At 48.4% G+C, this 27,053-nt stretch overlaps 1 protein-coding gene across 3 annotated transcripts in view; it reads left to right on the plus strand.

Moving 5' to 3' along the window:
* The window catches only part of radil2a (Ras association and DIL domains 2a), a 121,033-nt gene that overhangs the window by 30,247 nt on the left and 63,733 nt on the right, over window positions 1-27,053 (plus strand). For all 3 annotated transcript variants that reach the window (XM_088000781.1, XM_088000783.1, XM_088000782.1), the window contains 6 exons: window positions 3,673-4,383; window positions 5,062-5,099; window positions 10,855-11,018; window positions 13,540-13,652; window positions 23,462-23,684; window positions 24,221-24,393. In XM_088000781.1, the coding sequence (XP_087856907.1) occupies window positions 3,673-4,383; window positions 5,062-5,099; window positions 10,855-11,018; window positions 13,540-13,652; window positions 23,462-23,684; window positions 24,221-24,393 (1,422 nt within the window). The remainder of the gene's footprint in view (window positions 1-3,672; window positions 4,384-5,061; window positions 5,100-10,854; window positions 11,019-13,539; window positions 13,653-23,461; window positions 23,685-24,220; window positions 24,394-27,053) is intronic.

The raw sequence follows: 27,053 nt of genomic DNA on the forward strand, positions 1-27,053 counted from the left end.
GCATACCCTCAGCACTGACCCTCTGACGGTGTGGCACTCTCTCAGTGCAGCATTGGCAACACACAAACCATAATCCCTTGGTTAGGAACCAATCAAACATTGTCGTCAAGCAGTTTTCCTTTTGTTCAGAACCTTTTAGATTAATGCCTGTTTGACTCAGAAAAATTACCGTTGTATACAATGTGCTGCAATCAACATGATCTTTAAAATTGCAGCCGCCTCTTTACATAGTCTCCTTTCTTAAAAGCAGAATCTTTCATCCTTTCTAAGCCTAGAGTCAAAAATGAAAGGAATTACAACTGGAAGTATTTTTAAGGGAAATAAGTATCTTCACATGGAGAAGCAAAGATTAATTAAGGATGTTGACAAGGCTTTGTCAGGAGAGATCATGGCTGACAGGTCTGAGTGAGTTTGTCAAGGAGATGTCTCAGTGTGGGGGTGGCAGTGGTGCAGTGGATGCCATTTACCTGGACTTCAATGAAGCTTTTAACAAAGTCTCACATGGAAGGCTGGTCAATGCAGTAAGAGCCCATTGGTTCCAGGGCAGCTTGGCAAATTATATCAAAAATTATCAGAGCCAGACAGTGATGGTCAAAGGTTGTGAATGGAAGCCTGTTTCCCAGAGCCATACAACAGCTGCTTGTTGTGTATATTAATCATGTACATGAATATCAAGGGTTTGATACACAATAGACAATAGGTGCAGGAGTAGGCCATTCAGTCCTTCGAGCCTGCAACACCATTCAATATGATCATTGCTGATCATTCCTAATCAGTATCCTGTTCCTGCCTTATCTCCATAACCCTAGATTCCACTATCTTTGAGAACTCTATCCAACTCTTTCTTAAATGAATCCAGAGACTGGGCCTCCACTGCCCTCTGAGGCAGAGCATTCCACACAGCCACCACTCTCTGGGTGAAGAAGTTTCTCCTCATCTCTGTCCTAAATGGTCTACCCCGTATTTTTAAGCTGTGTCCTCTGGTTCGGCACTCACACATCAGCGGAAACATGTTTCCTGCCTCCAGAGTGTCCAATCCTTTAATAATCTTATATGTCTCAATCAGATCCCCTCTCAGTCTTCTAAACTCAAGGGTATACCATCCCAGTCGCTTCAGTCTTTCAGTGTAAGATAATCCCGGCATTCCAGGAATTGACCTCGTGAACCTACGCTGCACTCCCTCAATAGCCAGAATGTCTTTCCTCAAATTTGGAGACCAGAACTGCACACAGTACTCCAGGTGTGGTCTCACCAGGGCCCTATACAGCTGCAGAAGCACCTCTTTGCTTCTATACTCAATTCCTCTTGTTATGAAGGCCAGCATGCTATTAGCCTTCTTCACTACCTGCTGTACCTGCATGCTTACCTTCATTGACTGGTGTACAAGAACACCCAGATCTCTCTGTACTGCCCCTTTACCTAACTTGACTCCATTGAGGTAGTAATCTGCCTTCCTGTTCTTGTTTGCAGATGACATGTAAGTTGGTGATGTCACCTCAGACAGCAGGATGATATATACGGGTTGGTCAGATGGGCAAACTGTGACAAGTGGGATTTAATGTTGAAAAGTCAGAGCATTGAGTAAAGGAGTTGGGAGGTCATGTTGTGGCTGTACAGGACATTGGTTAGGCCACGTTAAGAATACTGCATTCATTTCTGGTCTCCCTGCAATAGGAAGGATGTTGTGAAACGTGAAAGAGTGCAGAAAGAATTTACAAAGATGTTGCTGGGACTGAAGGGTTTGAGCTATAGGGAAAGGCTGAACAGGCTGGGGCTTTTTCCCTGGAGCATCAGAGGCTGAAGGGTGACCTTATAGAGGTTTATGAAATCATGAAGGGCATAAATCGGATAAATAGACAATGTCTGTCCTGCATACAGTTCTGCTCACCACATTACCAAAAGGATGTGGATGTTTTGGAGAGGGTGCAGAGGAGCTTCACCAGGATGTTGCCTGGTCTGGAGGGTGCGAGCTATGAAGAGAGGTTGAGTAGATTGGGATTATTTTCATTTGAAAGATGGAGGTTGAGGGGGGACCTGATTGAGGTCTGCAAGATCATGAGAGATATGAACAGGGTGGATAGCAAGAAGCTTTTTCCCAGAACGTGGGACTCGATTACTCGGGGTCACGAGTTCAGGGTGAGAGGGGAAAAGTATGAGGGAGATATGCGTGGAAAGTTCTTTATGCAGAGGGTGGTGGGTGCCTCGAATGCGTTGCCAGTGGAGATGATAGGAGCGGGCATAATAGTGTCATTGAAGATGTATCTAGACAGATACATGAATGGGCAGGGAGCAGAGGGATACAGATCCTTAGGAAATAGGCGACAGGTTTAGATCGAGGATCTGGATCGACACAGGCTTGGAGGGCCGAAGGGCCTGTTCCTGTGCTGTAATTTTCTTTCTTCTTTGTCTGTTCCCCGGGGTGGGGGAATCCAAAGCAAGAGGGCATAGGTTTAAGGGGAACGATTTAGAAAGGACCTTTCTAAAAGGGTAACCTTTTCGTGCAGAGAGTGGTATGTGTATGGAACAAGCTGCCAGAGGAAGTGGTGGCGGCTGGTACAATTACAACATTTAAAATGTAATCTGAATGATTGTCCTCATGATTTTAGAAATCTCTATAAGGTTTCCAGTGCTCCAGGGATTAAAAATCCTGGCCTATTCAGTCTCTCCCTAAAACTCAAAATCTTCAATCCTGACAACATCTTTGTATATCTTTTCTGCTCCCTCTCAAGTTTAACAACATCCTTCCTATAGAGGGGCAACCAGAATTGTACATACTTTTTTAAAAAGTGGCCTCACCAATGTCCTGTACAGCCGTAAAATGTTGTTCTAACTCCTATACTCAATGCTCTGACTTTTAAAGATTAAATGCCACAGTGTGCCCATTTGAGCAGCTGGTCTGTATATTGTCCGATAGTCGAAGGCTTTCTTTGCTGTTCACTCCATCACCAACTTGCATGATAGGAAGGGTTTATAAGGATATGGGTCAAATATTGGCAGACGGGACTAGGCCGGATTAGGATGTCTGGTCAGCATGGACTAGTTGGACCAAAGGGTGTGTTTCCATGCTGTATAACACTATGACTGTATAAATATGAGGTGCATTTTGTGAGGACGAATACGGCAAGGGAGCATGCAACCAATGGTAGGACTCCAGGAGGGCAGCAGGACAGGGGATAAGGTGGCGAAAGAGACATGAGGGATACTTGCTATTCAATCAAGGCTTTGAATACAAAAGGAGGGTATGATGGAGCAGCATTAGTTAGACCACAGCTGGGGTACTGTGTGCAGTTCTTGTCACCACACTGTAGAAAAGATGCGATTCACCTCGAGAGGGTGCAGAGGAGATTCACTGTGATGGCGCCTGGCCTGGAGTGATTCAGCTCTGAAGAGACACTAAACAGGCTGGAGTTGTTAACCTTAAAGTGGAGAAGGCTGGGCTGTACAACGTTCTCAGATACGTAGACAGGGTTTTCACTTTGTAGCAGGGTCAGTAACAAGGGAACACTGTTTTAAAGGAAGAAGCAGGAGGTGTTGAAGGGACTTGAGGATAGAAGTTTCACCCGAGGGTTGTGACTATCTGGTAGAGACAGGAACCATCCTTCCTGATCTTTAGCCTTCTTTCCTGTCTCCTTGTTTGTGTGTCCTCTCTTACGAGCTTGTCTTTAATTCCAGGATTTTGTTATTTATGTGCTGAATGGAAGCAGTCATGTGTTTGGTCGCTACTTGGATGAGCCAAGAGGTGAGGAGGAGCGGCAGAAGGTGGACATCCAGTTGTCAGCCCCAGATATCTGCTTGCAACATTGCTGGGTGCGGCGTCACGAGATGAGCTCCAGCAGAGAGAGTGCTGATGGCACTGAGCTGGTGACACTGATCAAACCGGGCAAAGGAGCAGTGGTCACTCACAACGGTCTCCGGCTCTGCACAGAGAGCCAGCTGCAGCCAGGTGACCTCCTGGGCATGGGGGCCCACTACCTCTTCATGTACAAAGACCCGACCCTCTGCAAACTTCCTGTCAGCCAAAACCCTGCGTGGTACCCGTCGCCAGTGCTGAGCCTGAGCCCAGGTGGGGAGCTGATGTGTAAGATGTGTGGCTGCATCGTTCAGGAGAATCAACAGCAGGTCATAATTCCTTCAGCAGAGAAACCTGCTCCCAGGCTGAAAGACTCGAAGGGCAGAGACTATGTCTTCATGTACAATCTCTCGCAGGAAGATGCACTTCTGAACTGGATTATCAACAGCCCAGCCAAAGACAGGGTGCACTCCAAACTGAGCCCAGCCTTCCTGCTCTGCCAGTGTATCCAGCACTCAGCCAGCTCCTTCAGGCCCACAGACTTCCGCAGATTGCTGCTCAGGATAGCAAGCCAGATCCAAACAGTCATGTGGGTCAGTATCGGGGGTTATTATTCTGTTCAGTTTCTAAAAGATAGCCCAAACTTCACAGTAGAATTCTCTGATATACCCCACACCCCTCACTATAACGCTCTGATATACCACACACCCGTCAATGTAACACTCTGATATAACCTATACCCCTCACTGTAACGCTCTGATATACCCCACACCCCTCACTGTAACGCTCTGATATACCCCACACCCCTTACTGTAACACTCTGATATACTCCACACCCCTCACTGTAACACTCTGATATACCCTATACCCCTCACTGTAACGCTCTGATATACCCCACACCCCTCACTGTAACGCTCTGATATACCCTATACCCCTCACTGTAACACTCTGATATACCCTATACCCCTCACTGTAATGCTCTGATATACTCCACACCCCTCACTGTAACACACTGATATACCCTATACCCCTCACTGTAACACTCTGATATACCCTATACCCCTCACTGTAATGCTCTGATATACCCTATACCCCTCACTGTAATGCTCTGATATACCCCACACCCCTCACTGTAACGCTCTGATATACTCCACACCCCTCACTGTGGACAACGGGTTGATGTACCTCTTCAGATTGTTGACCATTTAAATTTGTTTCTGAGAGATTCAGGCAGAGACCACCTTCTCATTAACTGTTCTTGCCTTATTTAGGAGAAATCGAAAGAGCTCGCAGCAACTCAGAGAGAAAAGTAAGTTCACAGCTGAACCCCATCAGTCTTCAAGAATCTCAGTGGAATGTGTTGGCTCGGGGCAGAAATTAATCTTTCTCAGCACTGACCCTCCGACAGTGCAGCACTCCCTCAGTACTGACCCTCCGACAGTGCAGCATTCCCTCAGCACTGAACCTCCGACAGTGCGACGTTCCCTCAGCACTGACCCTCCGACAGTGCAGCACTCCGTCAGCACTGACGCTCCGACAGTGCAGCACTCCATCAGCACTGACCCTCCGACAGTGCAGCACTCCCTCAGCACTGACCCCCTGACAGTGCAGCACCCCTCAGCACTGACCCTCCGACAGTGCAGCACTCCCTCAGCACTGACCCCCTGACAGTGCGGCACTCCCTCAGTACTGACCCCCTGACAGTGCAGCACTCCCTCAGCACTGACCCCCTGACAGTGCAGCACTCCCTCAGTACTGACCCCCTGACAGTACAGCACCCCTCAGTACTGACCCCCTGACAGTGCAGCACTCCCTCAGAACTGACCCTCTGATAGTGCAGCACTCCCTCAGTACTGACCCCCTGACAGTGCAGCACTCCCTCAGTACTGACCCCCTGACAGTGCAGCACCCCTCAGTACTGACCCCCTGACAGTGCAGCACTCCCTCAGTACTGACCCCCTGACAGTGCAGCACCCCTCAGTACTGACCCCCTGACAGTGCAGCACCCCTCAGCACTGATCCTCCGACAGTGCGGCATTCCCTCTGCATTAACCCTCCGACAGTGCGGAACTCCCTCAGTGCTGACCCTCCGACACTGCGGCACATCCACAGCGCTGACCCTCCGACAGTGCACACTCCCTCAGCCCTGACCCTCCCACAGTGCTACACTCCCTCAGCACTGACCCTGCGATAGTGCGGCACTCCCTCAGCACTGACCCTCCGACAGTGCGGCACTCCCTCAGCACTGACCCTCCGACAGTGCGGCACTCCCTCAGCACTGACCCTCCGACAGTGTGGCACTCCCTCAGCACTGACCCTCCGACAGTGTGGCACTCCCTCAGCACTGACCCTCCGACAGTGCGGCACTCCCTCAGCACTGACCCTCCGACAGTGCGGCGCTCCCTCAGCACTGACCCTCCGACAGTACGGATGCTCCCTCAGCACTGACCCTCCGACAGTGCAGCACACCCTCAGCACTGACCCTCCGACAGTGCGGCACTCCCTCAGCACTGACCCTCCGACAGTGTCGCACTCCCTCAGCACTGACCCTCCAACAGTGCAGTGCTTCCTCAGCACTGACCCTCCGACAGTGCGGCACTCCCTCAGCACTGACCCTCCGACAGTGCGGCACTCCCTCAGCACTGACCCTCCGACAGTGCGGCACTCCCTCAGCACTGACCCTCCGACAGTGCGGCACTCCCTCAGCACTGACCCTCTGACAGTGCGGCACTCCCTCAGCACTGACCCTCCGACAGTGCGGCACTCCCTCAGCACTGATCCTCCGACAGTGCGGCACTCCCTCAGCACTGACCCTCCGACAGTGCGGCACTCCCTTAGTACTGACCCTCCGACAGTGCGGCACTCCCTCAGCACTGACCCTCCGACAGTACGGCCTTCCCTCAGCACTGACCCTCCGACAGTGCGGCACTCCCTCAGCACTGACCCTCCGACAGTGCGGCACTTCCTTAGTACTGACCCTCCGACAGTGCGGCACTCCCTCAGCACTGACCCTCCGACAGTGCGGCACTCCCTCAGCACTGACCCTCCGACAGTGCGGCCTTCCCTTAGCACTGACCCTCCCGCAGTGCAGCACCCCTCAGTACTGACCCCCTGACAGTGCAGCACCCCTCAGCACTGATCCTCCGACAGAGCGGCATTCCCTCTGCATTAACCCTCCGACAGTGCGGCACATCCTCAGCGCTGACCCTCCGACAGTGCACACTCCCTCAGCCCTGACCCTCCCACAGTGCGACACTCCCTCAGCACTGACCCTGCGATAGTGCGGCACTCCCTCAGCACTGACCCTCCGACAGTGCGGCACTCCCTCAGCACTGACCCTCCGACAGTGCGGCACTCCCTCAGCACTGACCCTCCGACAGTGCGGCACTCCCTCAGCACTGACCCTCCGACAGTGTGGCATTCCCTCAGCACTGACCCTGCGATAGTGCGGCACTCCCTCAGCACTGACCCTCCGACAGTGCGGCACACCCTCAGCACTGACCCTCCGACAGTGCGGCACTCCCTCAGCACTGACCCTCCGACAGTGTCGCACTCCCTCAGCACTGACCCTCCGACAGTGTCGCACTCCCTCAGCACTGACCCTCCAACAGTGCAGTGCCTCCTCAGCACTGACCCTCCGACAGTGCGGCACTCCCTCAGCACTGACCCTCCGACAGTGCGGCACTCCCTCAGCACTGACCCTCCGACAGTGCGGCACTCCCTCAGCACTGACCCTCCGACAGTGCGGCACTCCCTCAGCACTGACCCTCCGACAGTGCGGCACTCCCTCAGCACTGACCCTCCGACAGTGCGGCACTCCCTTAGTCCTGACCCTCCGACAGTGCGGCACTCCCTCAGCACTGACCCTCCGACAGTGCGGCACTCCCTCAGCACTGACCCTCCGACAGTGCGGCCTTCCCTCAGCGCTGACCCTCCGACAGTGCGGCCTTCCCTCAGCGCTGACCCTCCGACAGTGCGGCACTCCCTCAGCACTGACCCTCCGACAGTGCGGCACTCCCTTAGTACTGACCCTCCGACAGTGCGGCACTCCCTCAGCACTGACCCTCCGACAGTGCGGCACTCCCTCAGCACTGACCCTCCGACAGTGCGGGATTCCCTCAGCACTGACCCTCCGACAGTGCAGCACCCCTCAGTACTGACCCCCTGACAGTGCAGCACTCCCTCAGTACTGACCCCCTGACAGTGCAGCACTCCCTCAGTACTGACCCCCTGACAGTGCAGCACCCCTCAGTACTGTCCCCCTGACAGTGCAGCACCCCTCAGTACTGACCCCCTGACAGTGCAGCACCCCTCAGCACTGATCCTCCGACAGTGAGGCATTCCCTCTGCATTAACCCTCCGACAGTGCGGAACTCCCTCAGTGCTGACCCTCCGACACTGCGGCACATCCTCAGCGCTGACCCTCCGACAGTGCGGATCTCCCTCAGCCCTGACCCTCCCACAGTGCGACACTCCCTCAGCACTGACCCTGCGATAGTGCGGCACTCCCTCAGCACTGACCCTCCGACAGTGCGGCACTCCCTCGGCACTGACCCTCCGACAGTGCGGCACTCCCTCGGCACTGACCCTCCGACAGTGCGGCACTCCCTCAGCACTGAACCTCCGACAGTGCGGCACTCCCTCAGCACTGACCCTCCGACAGTGCGGCACTCCCTCAGCACTGACCCTCCGACAGTGCGGCACTCCCTCAGCACTGACCCTCCGACAGTGCGGCACTCCCTCAGCACTGACCCTCCGACAGTGCGGCACTCCCTCAGCACTGACCCTCCGACAGTGCGGCACTCCCTCAGCACTGACCCTCCGACAGTGCGGCACTCCCTCAGCACTGACCCTCCGACAGTGCGGCACTCCCTCAGCACTGACCCTCCGACAGTGCGGCACTCCCTCAGCACTGACCCTCCGACAGTGCGGCACTCCCTCAGCACTGACCCTCCGACAGTGCGGCACTCCCTCAGCACTGACCCTCCGACAGTGCGGCACTCCCTCAGCACTGACCCTCCGACAGTGCGGCACTCCCTCAGCACTGACCCTCCGACAGTGCGGCACTCCCTCAGCACTGACCTTCTGACAGTGTGGCTCACTCTCCTGTATGAAACTCTTTAATATCCACTTCTTTGGCAAGGTTTTTAGTCACCTGTGATAATTTGCAGCGCGGTGGTTTGCTCTGTCTTTGTGTACTCTAGTGAATCACCTAGGCATTTTCAGAAGTGAACTGTGCTTTGTAAAGTGTAAATTGCTGTTTGGCCTTGTTCTACAATATTGTGTTTCTTGTTTTACAATTGTCATTACACTTTCACAGTTCTTTATTAACTCAAATGTACTTTGGGATTTCCTGCTGTGCTGAAAGGTGCTATTATAATGCAGGGTCTGCAGGGGCTTGAGAAGCTTGTACCTAAAGGTGAAAAGGTTTCTTCAGTTCATTCACAGGATGTAGACGTCGCTGGCTGGGCCCAGCATTTATTGCCCCGATCCTAGTTGCCCCTTGAGAAGATGGGGGTGAACTGCCTCCTTGAACCACTTGCAGTCCACTTGCTGTAAGTAGACCCACAATGCCCTTGGAGTTTCCAGGATTTTGACCCAGAAACGCTGAAGCAACAGCGATTTATTTCCAAGTCAGGATGGTGAGGGTGGCTTGGAGGGGAACATATAGGGGCTGGTGTTCCCATGTGTCTGCTGCCTTTGCCCTTATAAGGTCATGAGGTATAGGAACTGAATTGGGTCATTCAGCCTTTTTGAATCTGCTCCCCTGTTCGATCATACCTGATGTGTTTCTCAACCCCATTCTCATGCCTTATCCCGATTACTTTTGATTCCCTTACTCATCAGGAACTTAACTATCTCTTGTAAATCCACTCAATGACCTGGCCCCCACATCCCTCCGTGGCAATGAGTTCCATAGATTCACCACCCTCTACCTGACGAAATTCTTCTTCATCTCAGTTTCAAAGGGTTGACCCTTCACCCTGAGGCTGTGCCTTCGGATCCTAGTCTCTCCTACTCGTGGAAACATCTTCTCCATGTCAACTCTATCAAGGTCTGTCAGTATTCTGTAACTTTCAATCATCCAACTAAGCTCCACTGAGTACCGACCCAGGGTCCTCAACGACTCCTCATATGACAAACTCTTCATCCCCGGGATCATTCTTGTAAACGTCTCCTGTACCCCCTGCAAGAGATTGATCATGGGGGTGGGATCTTGGGCTTGGAAAGATCTTTCTGCATCTCGTTTCTCATTAATTGAGAGAATATTTCCAGTTGGTAGAGTGTGCCCGTTATCTGTGCAGTGTGGGTATTACTGTGTGGGCCAGCATTTATTGCTCAACCATGGTTTCCCTGACAAGGTGGTGTTAAGGTGCTTTCTTGATGTGCTGCTGTCTGTTTGCTGGAGGAAGCATCCCCCTCAACCTTCCCAACCACCACCAGTTCTGCAAGGGCAGGAATTCCAAAACTTTGGAGGATGGTGAGAGAGAACAGAACAGGTTTCCCGGAACATTTGTGGCAGTCCCAGTTTCCAGTGAATGTTGAGACTGGAGAGATTGGGATTATTCTCCTTGGAGCAGTGTGTGTTGTGGGACATCCGATAGTTACTGAACGTGACAACAACTTTGGGTTGAGGAATTATGGTGAAACTGTTTCCAATGGCAGAACAGTGGATCCAGATTAAAGAGAATCAGGGAACAAAAAAGCCATGACTCAAGGGAAATGAAATGACCCAGCAGGATGTGATCTGGAACACATTGTCTGAAAGGGCAATGGAAACAAATTCAAAGATGATAAACGAATTAAATTCTCGATCAGGGAAAAGATGCAGTGTCATGGGCAAAGAGCAGTTGTGTGGAACCACTTGGGATGAATTGTATAGCTCTCCCAAAGAGCGAGCACAGGCATGATTGATCGAATGGTCTCTTTATGCTGTATCATGGCACAATTTGAATGGACTTTCCCACTTCTTTCCCCAATCTGCATGTTGGTGTCGTGGCCTTGTTTTGCCTCTGGCTTGTCTGTAGTGACTGACCTCGATCAATTGATGTTTCCCATGACAGTGAGACCGGGGACAGTGAGGAAGTCCTTCCGATCCGAATGCCAGACCTGATTCCAGGACTGCAGCCTCTCATATACTGGATGTCCAATTCCATCGAACTGCTGCACTTCATTCAACAGGACGTTCCCAAACTCTTAACATGGGATCAGCACACAGAGCAGAATGGTGAGTGAGTACGTGTTAGTGCACTGTCACACACCTCAGTGGTTGTGTACCCACATGGTTGTATTGGCTCGTGGTTATCTACACATATGGTAATGTTCACTCGCCATTCCGTACACACCCACAGTTACATACACACATGCTCATGTACATGCACGGTTGTGTGTACATGCATGGCTATGTACACAAAAGGTTAGCTTAAAGTTCACGGTGGCTCAGTGGCTAGCACTGCTGCCTCACAGCGCCAGAGACCCAGGTTCAATTTCCGCCTCAGGCGACTGTCTGTGTGGAGCTTGCACATTCTCCCCGTGTCTGCGTGGGTTTCCTCCGGGTGCTCCGGTTTCCTCCCACAGTCCAAAGATGTGCAGGTCAGGTGAATTGGCCATGCTAAATTGCCCACAGTGTTAGGTAAGGGGTAAATGTAGGGGTATGGGTGGATTGCGCTTCAGCGGGGCGGTGTGGACTTGTTGGGCCGAAGGGCCTGTTTCCACACTGTAAGTAATCTAATCTAATCTAATCTAATTAGTCAGGGGTAAATGTAGAATAATAGGGGAGGGGAATAGGACTAGGTGAATGAGTCTTTAGAGGGGTTGTTGGGCTGAGGGGTTGTTTCCATGCTGTAGGGATTCTATAATTCAATGTACATACACGGTTATTTACACACACACACACAGTGTTGTCTGCACGTAGGGCTGTGGACACAGACAGTTTTGTGTATTGAGTGACTGCGAGGTGTAGTGCGAATGCTGGGTGTAGTGAGAAGACGGTAAGTGCCATTGCTGCCCTTTGTTAGCATTTGACCAAAAGAAATTGGCCAAACATTTACCCGATGCATCCAAATATGACCATTTCTCATTTTCTTCCTTTCCTGAACACTTCATCCAATTCTCTTCTACTCCCTCCCTATTTCCTTTCTTTAATCTGTCATGTTTCTGGCAAGGACAGTATTTGTTGCCTGTGTCTAATTGACCCTTGAAGAGAACAGTTTGTTAGACCATTTCAGAGGATTGTTGAAAGTCAACCATGTTGCTGTGGGTCTGGAGTCACTTGTGAGCCAGACCAGGATTTCCTTCCCTAGTGGAGGAGATGAGCTTTTAGAACAATTGTTGAGAGCTCTGTGGTTACTGTCTCTGAGATTAGCTTTCACTTCCAGATGTAGTAATTGAATTTAAATTCCATCAGCTGTTGTCGTGGGATTTGAACTGAATATGTCGAGTGTTAGCCTGGACCTCTGGATTACTCATCCAACAATATCTCCATGACACCGTGGTCTCCCAGCTGCCTGGCTCCTGATCTATTTCCCCCTCCCTTCTTCCTTCTCCCCTTTAACACATGCACTCGCTCTCTCTTTTTCTTTCTCTGTCTCCCCCCCATTCCCCACCCTTCCCTGTTTTCTCTCTCAAAACAGAGTGAAGCTCTACCATCAATTGAATGAATCAATCACTGGGCTGCTCAGACATCCCTGGGGGGAAACAGGTTGTGGACAGGGAGAATCATTGAGTGGGTATGGGCTCTGGGTCAGACAGCGAGGCAAGCTATTGTGTGTGACCATATTACCTCAGGGTGACGAGAGACTTTGAGAGTTTTAATTGGAATGCTTGAATGGGCTGATTCTTGGATTAGTCACAGTGTTCAAAGTGAATTGGGTGCACTGCAAATCCTCACACCACTCAGAACTCCAATCCATCTGAAACCTTCTCAAAGGAATCTTCAAACAGGAGGGGTTGAAATCAGCAGCTCTCCAGGGATCTGGGCAGCTCAGAGAGTTAGGGGACAACTGAGTATTTCCCCATCCCATGAAGCCAGTCGGATTGGTCAGCAGGAGGGAGGGAGACAATCCTGTCACAGTGCAGTCTCTTTCTAGTGTTACACTCAGTTTTTAGGAGTGACATTATCAGGACAGGGCTGCACAGACTGCGCCAGTGTTCCCTTGCATATACAAAGGAGTGATCTGATTCCATGGTGTATTTCACACAAACAGGGCATTCGGCCCAACCAGTACATATTAATGTTCAGTGCCTCCTACCATCTTTCCCCATTGAAATCGATCACATTTACTCTCCTGGGCACCCTCTGCTGTCTCTCACTCATGGCGATGGGTCAGTAAGACCATCACTGAGCTAACAATCCAGGGCATCAATGACTCCCCTTCGAGTGCCAGAGTGCCTGGGTGTAACCGGCTCTCCTTGAGAGGTTGGAGGAATGGGGCACACGTTGACATGCTCACATTCATGCATATATATATATACACGCTCATGCACACACGCATGCTCATGCACACACATATACATACATGCACACACTCTCACTCACATAAATCCCACATACTTAAATCATATACACAACATATACTCATGTAAGATACATACAAAGCACAATACAAATCATGAAGATAGACATTTACATGATCAATTTGATTTGACTTTCCATATGAGTTTGTGATTAGAAGGTTGCCTGCATTGCTATGAAAATGTTTGCTATTTATATTTTGATCCCTAATCTCCTGATGGTTCTATTTCCATAGATTGTCATAAGGACCAGCTCTCGTCCACGAAGGCGGCGAGCGAAGAGGCCATGACAGTACTGGAGGAGGTCATTATGTTCACCTTTCAGCAGTCAGTCTATTACCTCACCAAGGTGAGTGGCCCCTCTACCAGGCCCATCCCTCCTGGGGCAATGACCCACAGGCTGGGGAGGATGGGGTCACAGTGGCACTATCACTGGGCAGTTAAGTCAGAAGCCCAGGCTCATGTTTTGGGGACATGGGTTCAAATCCCACTGTAGGCAGCCAGTGGAATTTAAATTCACCGAATAACTCTGGAATTGAAAGCTATTCTCAGTGATGGCAAGCATGAAACTGGCATGGTTGTTAAAAACCCATCTGGTTCACTAATGTGCTGCAGGGATGGAGGCCTGCTCTCCCTACTTAGTCTGGCCGAAATATGACTCCAGACCTGCAACAGTGTGGTTGCCTTTTATCTCGCCTCTAAAATAGTCTGAGCCACTATGTCAAGGGCAATTAGTGATAGGCAACAAATGCTGGCCTTGCCAGCAACATTACTGTCCTGTGAAAGGATAAATTAAAAAGAATGTCTTTGATATGGTGTGCCACGAGAGACACCTATCGCAACAGTGTTCACACACAGAAACAAGACCTCTTTTCATGTGAAGTGGGCAGCTTTCAGTTTGAGGCATTCACAATGACATCAGGTTCAGACAAGGTTCGCTGTGCCATGGTGAGTAGGTCACTCTCCTCTCAGTGACAGGTTGTGGGTCCAAGGTCCTTCCAGAGACAAGAGCAAAGAGCTCTGGGCAGCCACTCCAAATGTCAGACAGGGGGTCTGCTGTCCCTTCAGAAGTGTCATCTTCGCCTGAGGCATGAAAGTTAGGGCCAGTGTGCAGTCTCAGATGGAAGTGAAAGATGCCATGGCCACCAGGAGCAAAGGAATTATTTCAGTGTCCGAGCTCTTTTTGTGATGATATCACATCTACGTTGATGTTGGGAGTGTCGAAGACAAACGAGGAAACATCATCTTTCAATTAGAGCCTTGCTCAGGTGTTTGTATGTGTTAATGAATATGCAAGTGTGAATGAGACCACGTGCATGTGTGATTGTGTAAGTGCAGGTATTTCTGTGTTGGGGTAGTGTGTGTGAATAGGTGTGTGTGTAAGAATAAGAAGTTCAGGTCTCCCTGCTGATGCCACTAGCTCCAGTCATCTCTGAGCAGGAGCCGTGCATTAACTACAGAAGAATGTGGGGGATGCAGTCAATGGGAGATCACAGGAACAAGAGGATTACAACAGATACAGTTACACCAGCCTGGAGACTGGCACAGAGAACACGTCCAGTGCTTTTCAATGAACTGAGTGCAATGGATGTTTCTGTCCCAGCATGATAAACACAGAGAGAGAGATCCCATTGATAGAAGAATGCTTTCATTAGCTTACTGCTTATTCTCAGCAGCAGCTGAGAAAGAGATCAACTGGCACCAAACATTTCTTCCCTTCTTCACACTGACACTCACTGGGGTACAGTCCCACACACACTGACTCTCACTGGGGTACAGTCCCACACACACTGACTGTCACTGGGGTACAGTCCCACACACACTGACTCTCACTGGGGTACAGTCCTACACACACTGACACTCACTGGGGTACAGTCCCACACGCACTGACTCTCACTGGTGTACAGTCCCACACACACTGACTCTCACTGGGGTACAGTCCCACACACACTGACTCTCACTGGGGTACAGTCCCACACACACACTGACTCTGACTGGGGTACAGTCCCACACACACACTGACTCTCACTGGGATACAGTCCCACACACACTGACTCTCACTGGGGTATAGTCCCACACACACTGACTCTCACTGGGGTATAGTCCCACACACACCGACTCTCACTGGGTACAGTCCTACAAACACTGACTCTCACTGGGGTACATTCCCACACACACTGACTCTCACTGGGGTACAGTCCCACACACACACTGACTCTCACTGGGGTACAGTCCCACACACACTGACTCTCACTGGGGTATAGTCCCACACACACTGACTCTCACTGGGGTATAGTCCCACACACACTGACTCTCACTGGGGTACAGTCATACACACACTGACTTTCACTGGGGTACAGTCCTACACACACTGACACTCACTGGGGTACAGTCCCACACACACTGACTCTCACTGGGGTACAGTCCCACACGCACTGACTCTCACTGGGGTACAGTCCCACACACACTGACTCTCACTGGGGTACAGTCCTACACACACTGACACTCACTGGTGTACAGTCCCACACACACTGACTGTCACTGGGGTACAGTCCTACACACACTGACACTCACTGGGGTACAGTCCCACACGCACTGACTCTCACTGGTGTACAGTCCCACACACACTGACTCTCACTGGGGTACAGTCCCACACACACTGACTCTCACTGGGGTACAGTCCCACACACACCGACTCTCACTGGGTACAGTCCTACAAACACTGACTCTCACTGGGGTACAGTCCCACACACACTGACTCTCACTGGGGTACAGTCCCACACACACACTGACTCTCACTGGGATACAGTCCCACACACACTGACTCTCACTGGGGTATAGTCCCACACACACTGACTCTCACTGGGGTATAGTCCCACACACACTGACTCTCACTGGGGTACAGTCCCACACACACTGACTCTCACTGGGGTACAGTCCCACACACACACTGACTCTCACTGGGATACAGTCCCACACACACTGACTCTCACTGGGATACAGTCCCACACACACTGACTCTCACTGGGGTACAGTCATACACACACTGACTTTCACTGGGGTACAGTCCTACACACACTGACACTCACTGGGGTACAGTCCCACACACACTGACTCTCACTGGGGTACAGTCCCACACGCACTGACTCTCACTGGGGTACAGTCCCACACGCACTGACTCTCACTGGGGTACAGTCCCACACACACACTGACTCTCACTGGGATATAGTCCTACACACACTGACTCTCACAGGGATACAGTCCCACACGTGCATTGACTACCACTGGGGTACAATCCACGCACACTATCTCACTGGGGTACAGTCTCACACACACTGACTCTTGGCTGGGCACAGGGTCCCACACACATACTGACTCTAACTCCTGGAATAGGAGTTTCAGGCATGAGCTACTGACTGAAGTGACGATGTATTTGTTGCTTCTGGTTTTAAGTGGATTTTCAGTTTAGCTGTGTTGAGATTCACAAACAGGGATCCAGTGCAGGTCTGGTATTACCAGAAAGTCTGGATTCTGAGTGGTGAAATGTGTTTGACAGCTCAGGAAACCAGTCTGTAGCTGAAACGCCAATACCTGACACAACGGAATCTCCCTGAGCTGGGTTGATTGAGGATTTGGGGCGGTGCTAATATCAAATAGATGAAAGGCTTGTGTGCATAAATGTAAAAGTTCTTTCATTATTGCAGCAGCTTAACGTTAACTAGCCGAGCCCTGGCGTCTTCCATTCTGTTGCCAACTGGAGAAATCTTTTCCACTGGGACCACAAAGTGTGGACAAAGCCTAACAATGGCTCTACGTTGTCCTAATTGAACACTCTCTCACAGACTATCACTGGGTATGGGTCCCAGTCCCCCACACACTGACTCTCACTGGGGTACAGTCCCCCACACGCTGACTCTCACTGGGGTACAGTCCCACACACACTGACTCTCACTGGGGTACAGTCCCACATGCACTGACTCTCACTGTGGTACAGCCACATACACTGAAAGGTATTAAAGGATTGGACACTCTGGAGACAGGAAACATGTTTCCACTAATGGGTGAGTGCCGAACCAGAGGACACAGCTTAAAAATACGGGGTAGACCATTTAGGACAGAGATGAGGAGAAACGTCTTCACCCAGAGAGTGGTGGCTGTGTGGAATGCTCTGCCCCAGAGGGCAGTGGAGGCCCACTCTCTGATTCATTTAAGAAAGAGTTGGATAGGGCTCTCAAGGATTGTGGAATCAAGGGTTATGGGAGATAAGGCAGGAACAGGATACTGATTAAGGATGATCAGCCATGATCATATTGAATGGTGTTGCAGGCTCGAAGGGCAGAATGGTCTACTCCACCTGTTGTCTATTGTCTCACTGGGGTACAGTCCCACACACACTAACTTTCACTGGGGTACAGTCCCTCGCACGCTGACTCTCACTGGGATACAGTCCCATACACACACTGACTTTTACTGTGGTACAGTCCCACACACAGACTGCCTGTCACTGGGGTACCGCTCCCACTCACACACTGTACACGCGTGCGCGCACACACACACACACACATTCTCCGTTTCATATATACTTCTGTGTTCACGCACACATACTGTGCATTGTACACGCTCTCTCAAACATGTCTGCGTCTTATGTACACACTGACCTCTGCTGTACATGACTCAACATTACCTGAGACAACGAGGGGTTGTGTGTACAGCTAGCTGGTGGGTTGCTGGAGGCTTCACTTCCTTTCTTGGCATGTTGTAAGAAACCTGAGCAGTTCTGTATGCGGTTAGTCGTAAATGGATTGAGTTTTACTGTCGTAACCACACAACGGTAGAGACAAGACTGGTTCTGTCATTGCTCTGCTGCTTCACTGGCTCCTGGCTTAAAGCTTTCCTTGTGAAGGTTTTCATCCCATTCCATTCAAAACCTTGGTCTGTTGGGGCTTTAAATGGAAAGTAACACACAAACATTTGAACATTTCCTCAATCCTGGTACAGTATGGTGCTAATCAGACAGGACTGGGTTTGACACACACCCTTCTGCGTTGCTGCCGTTGTTGATGTAGATTTATGCTGACAGTTTATTCTGTGTTGTTTCATTAAGGTTTGTAATATTTTCCAATGAATCAAAACCTGTGGTTATGTTGCAACAATCAGCCAGCCTTTCTGCTGAAAGATTGCATGGATTTCAGTTTAGTTCAAAGTGAAAGATTTTGCAAGGAGGGTGGCATTGATTTGCCAGAATGCATCTGGACACCAAAAGCTGACCTTCAAGCTTTCGAACACACCAATGTTGTTTCTATTCCCTGGCACTTAGAGATTAAAGGCGATGAGATTGATTTATTTTCCAGCATTGTACAGGGAAACGCATGCAGTGGACAGAAACTGTTCCTTCTGCTGGGAATCCATGACGAGTGAAAGAGTCTAACATGTGAAGGCAGATTTTTCAGAACCTCAAGTGTAACAGCTCACTGCCTGAAAAACGTTTTCTCATATCATCTCTGGCTAAACACCATGTCACCAACCCTCCTTATTTTCATTTATTCATGGGAGGTGGACATTGCTGCTTGGGCCAGCATTCATTGACTGTGCGAACTGCTCAAAACACAGACTAGGTAAGGATGCCAGATTTCCCTCCCAAAAGGACATGAGTGAATTGGATGAGTTTTTAATGACAATGGACAATGGTTTATGCTGTGGAGGTTGTGGGTGTGGAAGGTGCTGTTGAAGGAGCCTTGGTGAGTTGTCCTGTGTCTTGTAGATGGTACATACTGCTGCCAGTGTGCATGGATGCTGGAGAGTGTGCATGTTGAAGATGATTGGCATGCCAGGTTATAGAGTCATAGAGATGTACAGCATGGAACAGACCCTTCGGTCTGACACGTCCATGCCGACCAGATATCCCAACCCAATCTAGTCCCACTTGCTAGCACCCGGCCCATATCCCTGCAAACCCTTCCTATTCATATACCCATCCAAATGCCTTTTAAATGTTGCAATTGTACCAGCCTCCACCACTTCCTCTGGCAGCTCATTCCATATACGTACCACCTTCTGCGTGAAAATGTTGCCCCTTAGGTCTCTTTTATATCTTGCCCCTCTCACTCTAAACCTATACCCTCTAGTTCTGGACCCCAGGGAAAAGACTTTGTCTATTTATTCTATCCATGCCCTTCATAATTTTGTAAACCTCTACAAGGTCACCCCTCAGCCTCCGACACTCCAGGGAAAACAGCCCCAGCCTGTTCAGCCTCTCCCTATAGCTCAAATCCTCCAACCCTGGCAACATCCTTGTAAATCTTTTCTGAACCCTTTCAAGTTTCACAACATCTTTTCGATAGGAAGGAGACCAGAATTGCACAAAATATTCCAACAGTGGCCTAACCAATGTCCTGTACAGCTGCAACATGACCTCCCAACTCCTGTACTCAATACACTGACCAATAAAAGAAAGCATACCAAACGCCTTCTTCACTATCCTTTCTACCTGCGACTCCAGTTTCAAGGAGCTTTGAACTTGCACTCCAAAGTCTCTTTGTTCTGCAACACACCCCAGGACCTTACCATTAAGTGTATAAGATTTGCTTTTCCAAAATACAGCACCTCGCATTTATCTAAATTAAACTCCATCTGCCACTTCTCAGCCCATTGGCCCATCTGATCAAGATCCTGTTGTAATCTGAGGTAACCCTCTTCGCTGTCCGTTACACCTCCAATTTTGATCTCATCTGCAAACTTACTAACTGTACCTCTTATGCTCACATCCAAATCATTTATATAAATGATGAAAAGTAGTGGACCCAGCACCGATCCTTGTGGCACTCCACTGGTCACAGGCCTCCTGTCCGAAAAACATCCCTCCACCACCACCCTCTGTCTTCTACCCTCGAGCTAGTTCTGTATCCAAATGGCTAGTTCTCCCTGTATTCCATGAGATTTAACCTTGCTAACCAGTCTTCCATGGGGAACCTTGTCGAACGTCTTACTGAAGTCCATATAGATCACATCTACCGCTCTGCCCTCATCCATCCTCTTTGTTACTTCTTCAAAAAGCTCAATAAAGTTTGAGACATGATTTCCCATGCACAAAACCATGTTGACTATCCGTAATCAGTCCTTGCCTTTCCAAATACATGTACATCCTGTCCCTCAGGATTCCCTCCAACAACTTGCCCAACACCAACGTCAGGCTTACTGGTCTATAGTTCCCTGGCTTATCCTTACCACCTTTCTTAAACAGTGGCACCACATTAGCCAACCTCCAGTCTTCCAGCTTGTTTAATCCTGTCTGCTATTGAGCTGCTTGAACGTTGATAGAGTTGCACTCATCCAGTAACATGATTCCATTGCATTGTAGTTGATGGACAGGTTCTGGAGGATCAGCATGTTAATAATTCACTCCCGACTTCCCAGCCTCTGACATTTTTTTTAGCCACATTATTTATATATCTGGTGCAGTTTAGTTTCTGGTCAATGATAACCCCTGGTTGTTGATCATGGGGGATTCAGCAATGGTTCTGCCATAAGACCATAAAATATAGGAAAATAATTAGTCCATACGGTCCATTAAGTCTGCCACACTATTTGATCATGGCTGATATGTTTCTCAATCCCATTTTTCTACCTTCTCCCCGTTTCTTCCCTGAACCTTTCATCCTCTCACTAATCGAAAACCCATCAATCTCTGTCTTAAATGCACTCATTGACTTGGTGTCCACAGCCCTCTGCGGCAATGAGTCACCACCTTCTGGCTGAAGAATTTCCTCCTCATCTCAGTTCTAAAGGGTCTTTGCTTTACCCTGAGGCTGTGCCCTTGGCTCCTAGTCTCTGCTTCTGGTGGAAACATCATCTTCATATTCGCTTTGTCCAGGCCTCTCAGTATTCTGTTTCAATCAGTCCCCCTTATTCTTCTCAACTCCATTGAGTATTGACCCAGAGACCTCAACCTCATATGACAAACCCTTCATCCCCAGGATCATTATTGTAAACCTTCTCTGGACCCCCTCCAATGCCAGCACATCCTTCTTTAGATACAGGGCCCAAAACTGCTCACAATACTCCAAATGTTGTCTGACCAGAGCCTTTTACAGCCTCAGCAGTACATGTCTGCTCTTGTATTCCAGCCCTCTTGAAATTAATGCTAATTTGCTTTCCTAACTGTCAATTGAACCTGCATTTTAACATTAGGAGAATCCTAAACTATGTCTCCTAATTCCCTTTGTGCCTCAGATTTCCGATGGCTTTCATTTAGAAAATATTCTAGACCTCTGTTCTTCCTCACAAAGTGCATAACTTTACACTTTCCCACATTATATTCCATCTGCCACTTCTTTGCCTATTCTCCCAGCCGGTCCAAGATCTTCTGCAGCCTCCCATTATCCTGAACACTACCTTCACCCACCTTTCTTCATCTGCAAATTTAGCAACAATGCACGCAGTTCTTTTGTCCAGACCATTAATGTATAATGTGAATAGTGATGGTCCCAACAGTGACCCCTGTGGACCTCCACTAGTCACTGGCTGCTATCTTGAAAAGGACTCCTTTATCCCACTCTCTGCCCTCAGCCAGTCAGCCAATCCTCTATCCAGGCCAATACCTTGCCTCTAACACTATGGGCTTTTATTCAGCAGCCTCCTGTGCAGCACCTTGTCAAAGGCCTCCTGGAAATCCAAATAGATCATATCCACTGGCTCTTCTTTGTCTAACTGTCAAAGAATTCTTAAATGTCAGGCATGTCTTCCCCCTTGATGAAGCTCTATTTTATCATGCACTTCCACAATCTCATCTCTAATAATGGCCTCTAAAATCTTATGAGGTTAGTCTAACTGGCCTGTAATTGCCTGTCTTCTACTTCTCTCCCTTCTTAAAAAGGGACATTGGCCATTTTCCAGTCCTCTGGAATCTTCCCTGACTCCAGTAATTTCTGAAAGTTCACCACCAATGCCTTTACAATCTCCTCGGCTATCTCTTTCAGAATGCTGGGGTGTAGTCCATCTGGTCCGGATGCTTCATCCACCTTCAGACCTTTCAGCTTCCCCAGCACTTTCTTAGTGATGGCCACTACACTCACCTCTGCCCCCTCACTCTCTTTGTAGTTCTAATCTGCTATTGATGTCTTCTACTGTGAAAACTGATGCATAGTACCGATTCAGTTTCTCTGACATTCTTCTGTTCCCAATTATTACTTCTCTAGCCTCATTTTCCAGTGATCCAATGTTCATTCTTGCTCTCTCTAAACTTTTATACATGTTAAAAACTCTTGCAATTTTCTTTTATATTACTTGCTTACTCTCATTTCATTTTCACTTCCCTAATTGTTACTTTCAGTTGTCCTTTGCTGGTTTTTAAAGGTTTCCCAATCCTCTGCTTCCTACCAATCTTCACTACATTGATTGCTTTTTCTTTAATGCTGTCCCTGCCTTCCCTTGTCAGCCACAGTTGCCTCACCTCACCTTAGTATGTTTCTTCTTCCTTGGGTTGAATTTCTGCTGTGCCTTCCAAATTATCCCAGAAACCCCTGCCACTGCTGCTCCACTGTCTTCTCTGCTCGGCTCCCGTTCATTTGTGCTCTCAGGAAAAGAATTCTACTGTCTCCAATGTCTTTGCATTAACTGAGGCTCTCTATCCGTGGGACCAATCCAGAAAATCTCCTCCATATATTCCCTGTTAACAGTAGAGTGTCCTGGCTGCATTGGCCTTAATGCCTTCTTTTCCCCCTCTCTTTGAATGGGTGTATAAAACTGGGTTACCAGATGCTGTCCAAATGGCTATTGCTCATGTGAAAAACCAAACAACGACCATCGATGGACTATTCATCGGTGGAACGACCACGAAGCTGAGCAGATGTTGGTGCTGGCCAGCAAAGCTGCTCTTGGCCAGGACACCAAATGGTTAAATTCATGGCAATATCTCGCTGATGTCATCAGTGTGGCAATAACTTAGCTTTAGGGCAGGGGAGCATTGGGAGCAACAGTGGAGGGATCTTCATTCTTTATCTGAAAGCCCATGCTGACCTGCCCTGGGAATGTTTGATGGGACATTGCATGATAAATTGGGATTGGCCAATTGTCCATAACTGGCATTCTTTACTGTAATGAGCACAGAACAGATTATAGTAATGTTAACCAGACTGGTGTGTTTGTTATTGACCCCTGCAGACCCTGTACACTGTCCTGCCTGGGATGTTGGACAGCAATCCCTTTGCAACTGAGACAACACAGCTCAGCATCCCCCAAGGAGTTAAGGACGTCTTGGATATCTTCCAGGGAACATTGAGCCTGTTGAAAGAGTATCGAGTTCACCCTGAGCTTGCCTCTCAGCTCTTTGCTTATCTCTTCTTCTTCACCAATGCATCGCTCTTCAATGCTCTCATGGAACGAGGTGAGTGTAGCTTGTGGAACCACTGCCCAAATTTGGATAAATTTTTATGTCGGTCAGTTTGTCTGTCACACTCAGGTATGTGTTATTCACACTCAGGTATGAATTACTGTATTTATAATCCACTGTGAACCTCTCAATTAAATTCCAGTCTGTAACTCACACCTGGGAAACCACCCTGAGCCCCTTGATTAGATTCCAGACTGAACTAAAGTGTCAGTGCTGTGAAGATCATCCTGTGTTTGGGATGGGCAATTGGAATGGGATTCCTCACTTTCCTGCAAGGACTCCCTCTGGGTGAGCAAGCTGTCTCATTCTGATGGTGGGAGAATGTGTCTCTGTGGCCAGGATCCACATCTTAGTCTGATTGTGGACCCCCATCCCATCCTTCTGCAGCCTAGAGCCTCACTCCTTTCAGCAGGGGTCCTGGCTGGAATCCTCCACTCTCCTGATCATTACCTGCCCTCCTCAAATGGCTGGGAATCCCCTCTTTTTTTTCCGGTGGTTTCTTCTTCACTGTGTGTCTCTGTGCCTTCCAGGATCAGGAGGAGGTTTCTACCAGTGGACGAAGGGAGTGCAGATCCGTGCCAATCTGGACTTGCTGCTTGACTGGATTCAGGGCATTGGGCTTGGAGAGCAGGCTGCTGAACTCTTCCTCAAGTTATCGACAGCTGTCAACTTGCTCGCCACTCCCAAGGAGACTCTCCTCCAGGTACTCTGGTTCCGTTTCTCATGAATTAACCCTTTGTTGTACCGGGAATCCCAGATAGCAGCTGAGGCCAATGTTAATTCGATTGTCAAAAGCCTGACAATGATATGAGGATTGAGAAAGCTGAAATCCTGCACAGGTGATGTACACAAGAGATTTAGACCAATTGTGACTAATTTGGCTTCCTGTTTGTTTTGTGAAGTCGGCCATTTTTCACTTACTCTATCAATTTCTTATTTTCTTTCCTGGATTTCATTGAATTTTAACAAGAAAACAACGATGTTTTGATTTTGTGGGATGTGGATATTGCTAACAAGGCCAGTAATTGTTACCTTTTCCTTGCTCAGCCATTTCATGGGATAGGAGTCACATATAGTCCAGACTGGTAAGGGCAACTGATTTCATTCCCAAAGAACATTAGAGATTTGGTAGTCACCATGGGTCACCATAAACTAGCTCTTCATTCCAGGTTTCATTGAATTCAGATTTGTCCCAGAACATTAGGCTGGGTCTCTGCTTTACCAAGCCATTTCCACTGTACCATTGCTTTCTCCCACCACTTAATCTTGGTTCTTATCTAGAACATGAGCAGTACTTTAATCCCTTGTAATCTCTATGTTCCTCTTCCCTTTTATGAATATATAAACATGTGGATTAGGAGCAAGAGTGGGTCTTTTGGCCCCCTCCAGTTTGCTTTACCATTCAAAAGATGGTGGTCGACCTGATTGCGGCCTCAACTTCACCTTCCTACCTACAGCTGGAATCTTTGACCCCCCTTGTTAGTCAAGACTCTATCGACCTCTGCCTTCAAAGGTTTCAATTACCCAGTATTAGCCACTGTCTGGGAAAAAGAACTCCAAAGACTTTCACCTATCTGAGGGAAACAACTTCTCTTCATCTCTGTCTTAACTAGGGGAGGTTTATTTTTCAACAGCGTCCTCTAATTCTAGGCTCTCCCGCAAGGGGAAAGATCCTTTCAGCATCCACCCTGCCCATTTCTCTCAGTATACTGCACAAACAATATATTTCTTAGCTCTTTGACTAAGACCGAAGGTAGTATCTGTTTGGTCTGTTTTATAAGGCCAATCATTAAAAAAACAATTGGGTGTATCTCAATGCCAGCTTTTGTTGTTAGCGACCTATCCAACCAGTTTGTGATTGTTGACAAGAGTTCTGCTCCTTTCACTAACTTTGCGACTGAATTTGACAGCCTCACAATACTCTGAATGAGTGAGTTGCACCTATGCTTTGTATCAAATCTTTCAGATTTAATCTTATACAAATGTCTCCTTGTTCTAGACTTCTCAATAACTGGAAGAATTTGTTACTTTTGGCATTATATTTAGAGATGCCTGTGCCAAATTATCATTTAATCTTGTGACGAAAACAGCTTCAATTTTTCCAAATCTTTCTTTGTATTGCATTTCCTCATACCAGGCAGCTTCCTGATGAGTCTGTGCTGTCTCCTAATGATTACTGTCTCAACATCCTTCCTGGAGTGTGGAGCCCAAACCTCCAGCTGTAGTCTTGTGAACGTATTGCATCTTTTATATCCTGAGTATTAATCCTCCAATACTTGCCATAAAATCTGTGAGCATTTTAATCAGTTTATCCAGTTGAAATTGTGCTTTTTGTGTATTGTGAATGCTTTCTCAAATCTCTTCCACATCACCTTACTGTTCCCTATTCATAGTATCATTATTATTTTTTGTTTAGTGAGATGTTCTATTGTGTTCATATTTAATTAAATTTAATCTGCCATTGTTTTGCCCATCCACTGTCGTCTTACCATCCTCCTGTGGCTTCTCTAGGTTACCAGATTTGATCTCTGTATTCCCTATTTCCATATTGGTAGCAAATTAAATAATACAATCCAGGCTCTGATATTAAACAGACTGGGATTATCTGGGCTCACTCAGCTTCCCTTTTTGAATGGGGGGGGGCTTTTTCCAACCTCTCTTGACTTCTCCGACATGTTCTCACTCTCTGTGGGAAGGTAGAGGATAGATGTTAGGATCTCCCAAAGTTGCTGCTTGAAGCTAGGGCTAAAAAGAGCCAGGAGAGGGGACATGACAAGTTGTTGGCGGATAGGATGAAGGGAAACCCTAAGGCCTTCTTTAGGTATATCAGAAATAAAAGAATGACTAGACTAAGATTAGGGCCAATCAAAAACAGTAGTGGAATCTGAGGACATGGGGGAAACGCTGAATGAATACTTTTTGTCATTTCCTATTCACATTGGAAAAGGACTATGTTAGTGAGAATATGGAAATACGGGCTGCAGGATTAGATGGGATTGCGGTTGACAAAGAGGGGGCTTTAGTAATTTTGGAAAATCTGAAAATAGATAAGACCCTGGGCCAGATGGGATTTATCCTCAGACTCTCTGGGAAGCCAGGGAGGAGATTATAGAGCCTTTGGCTTTGATCTTTATGTCAGCATTGTTGACAGGAGTAGTGCCAGAAGGCTGGACGGTAGCAAAAGTTGTTCCCTTGTTTAAGAAGGGGATCGGACAACCCTGGTAATTTTAGGCCAGTGAGCCTTACTTCGGTTGTGGGTAAGGTGTTGGAAAAGATTATAAGCAATAGGATTTATAATCATTTGGAAAGGAATAATTTGATTAGGAATAGTCAACACGGTTTTATGAAGGGTAGGTCCTGGCT

The sequence above is a fragment of the Chiloscyllium plagiosum genome, unplaced genomic scaffold (assembly GCF_037043375.1).
Source record: "Chiloscyllium plagiosum isolate Xiang-an unplaced genomic scaffold, Cpla_swu_hap1 HiC_scaffold_25, whole genome shotgun sequence".
NCBI classification, from domain to species: Eukaryota; Metazoa; Chordata; class Chondrichthyes; order Orectolobiformes; family Hemiscylliidae; genus Chiloscyllium; species Chiloscyllium plagiosum.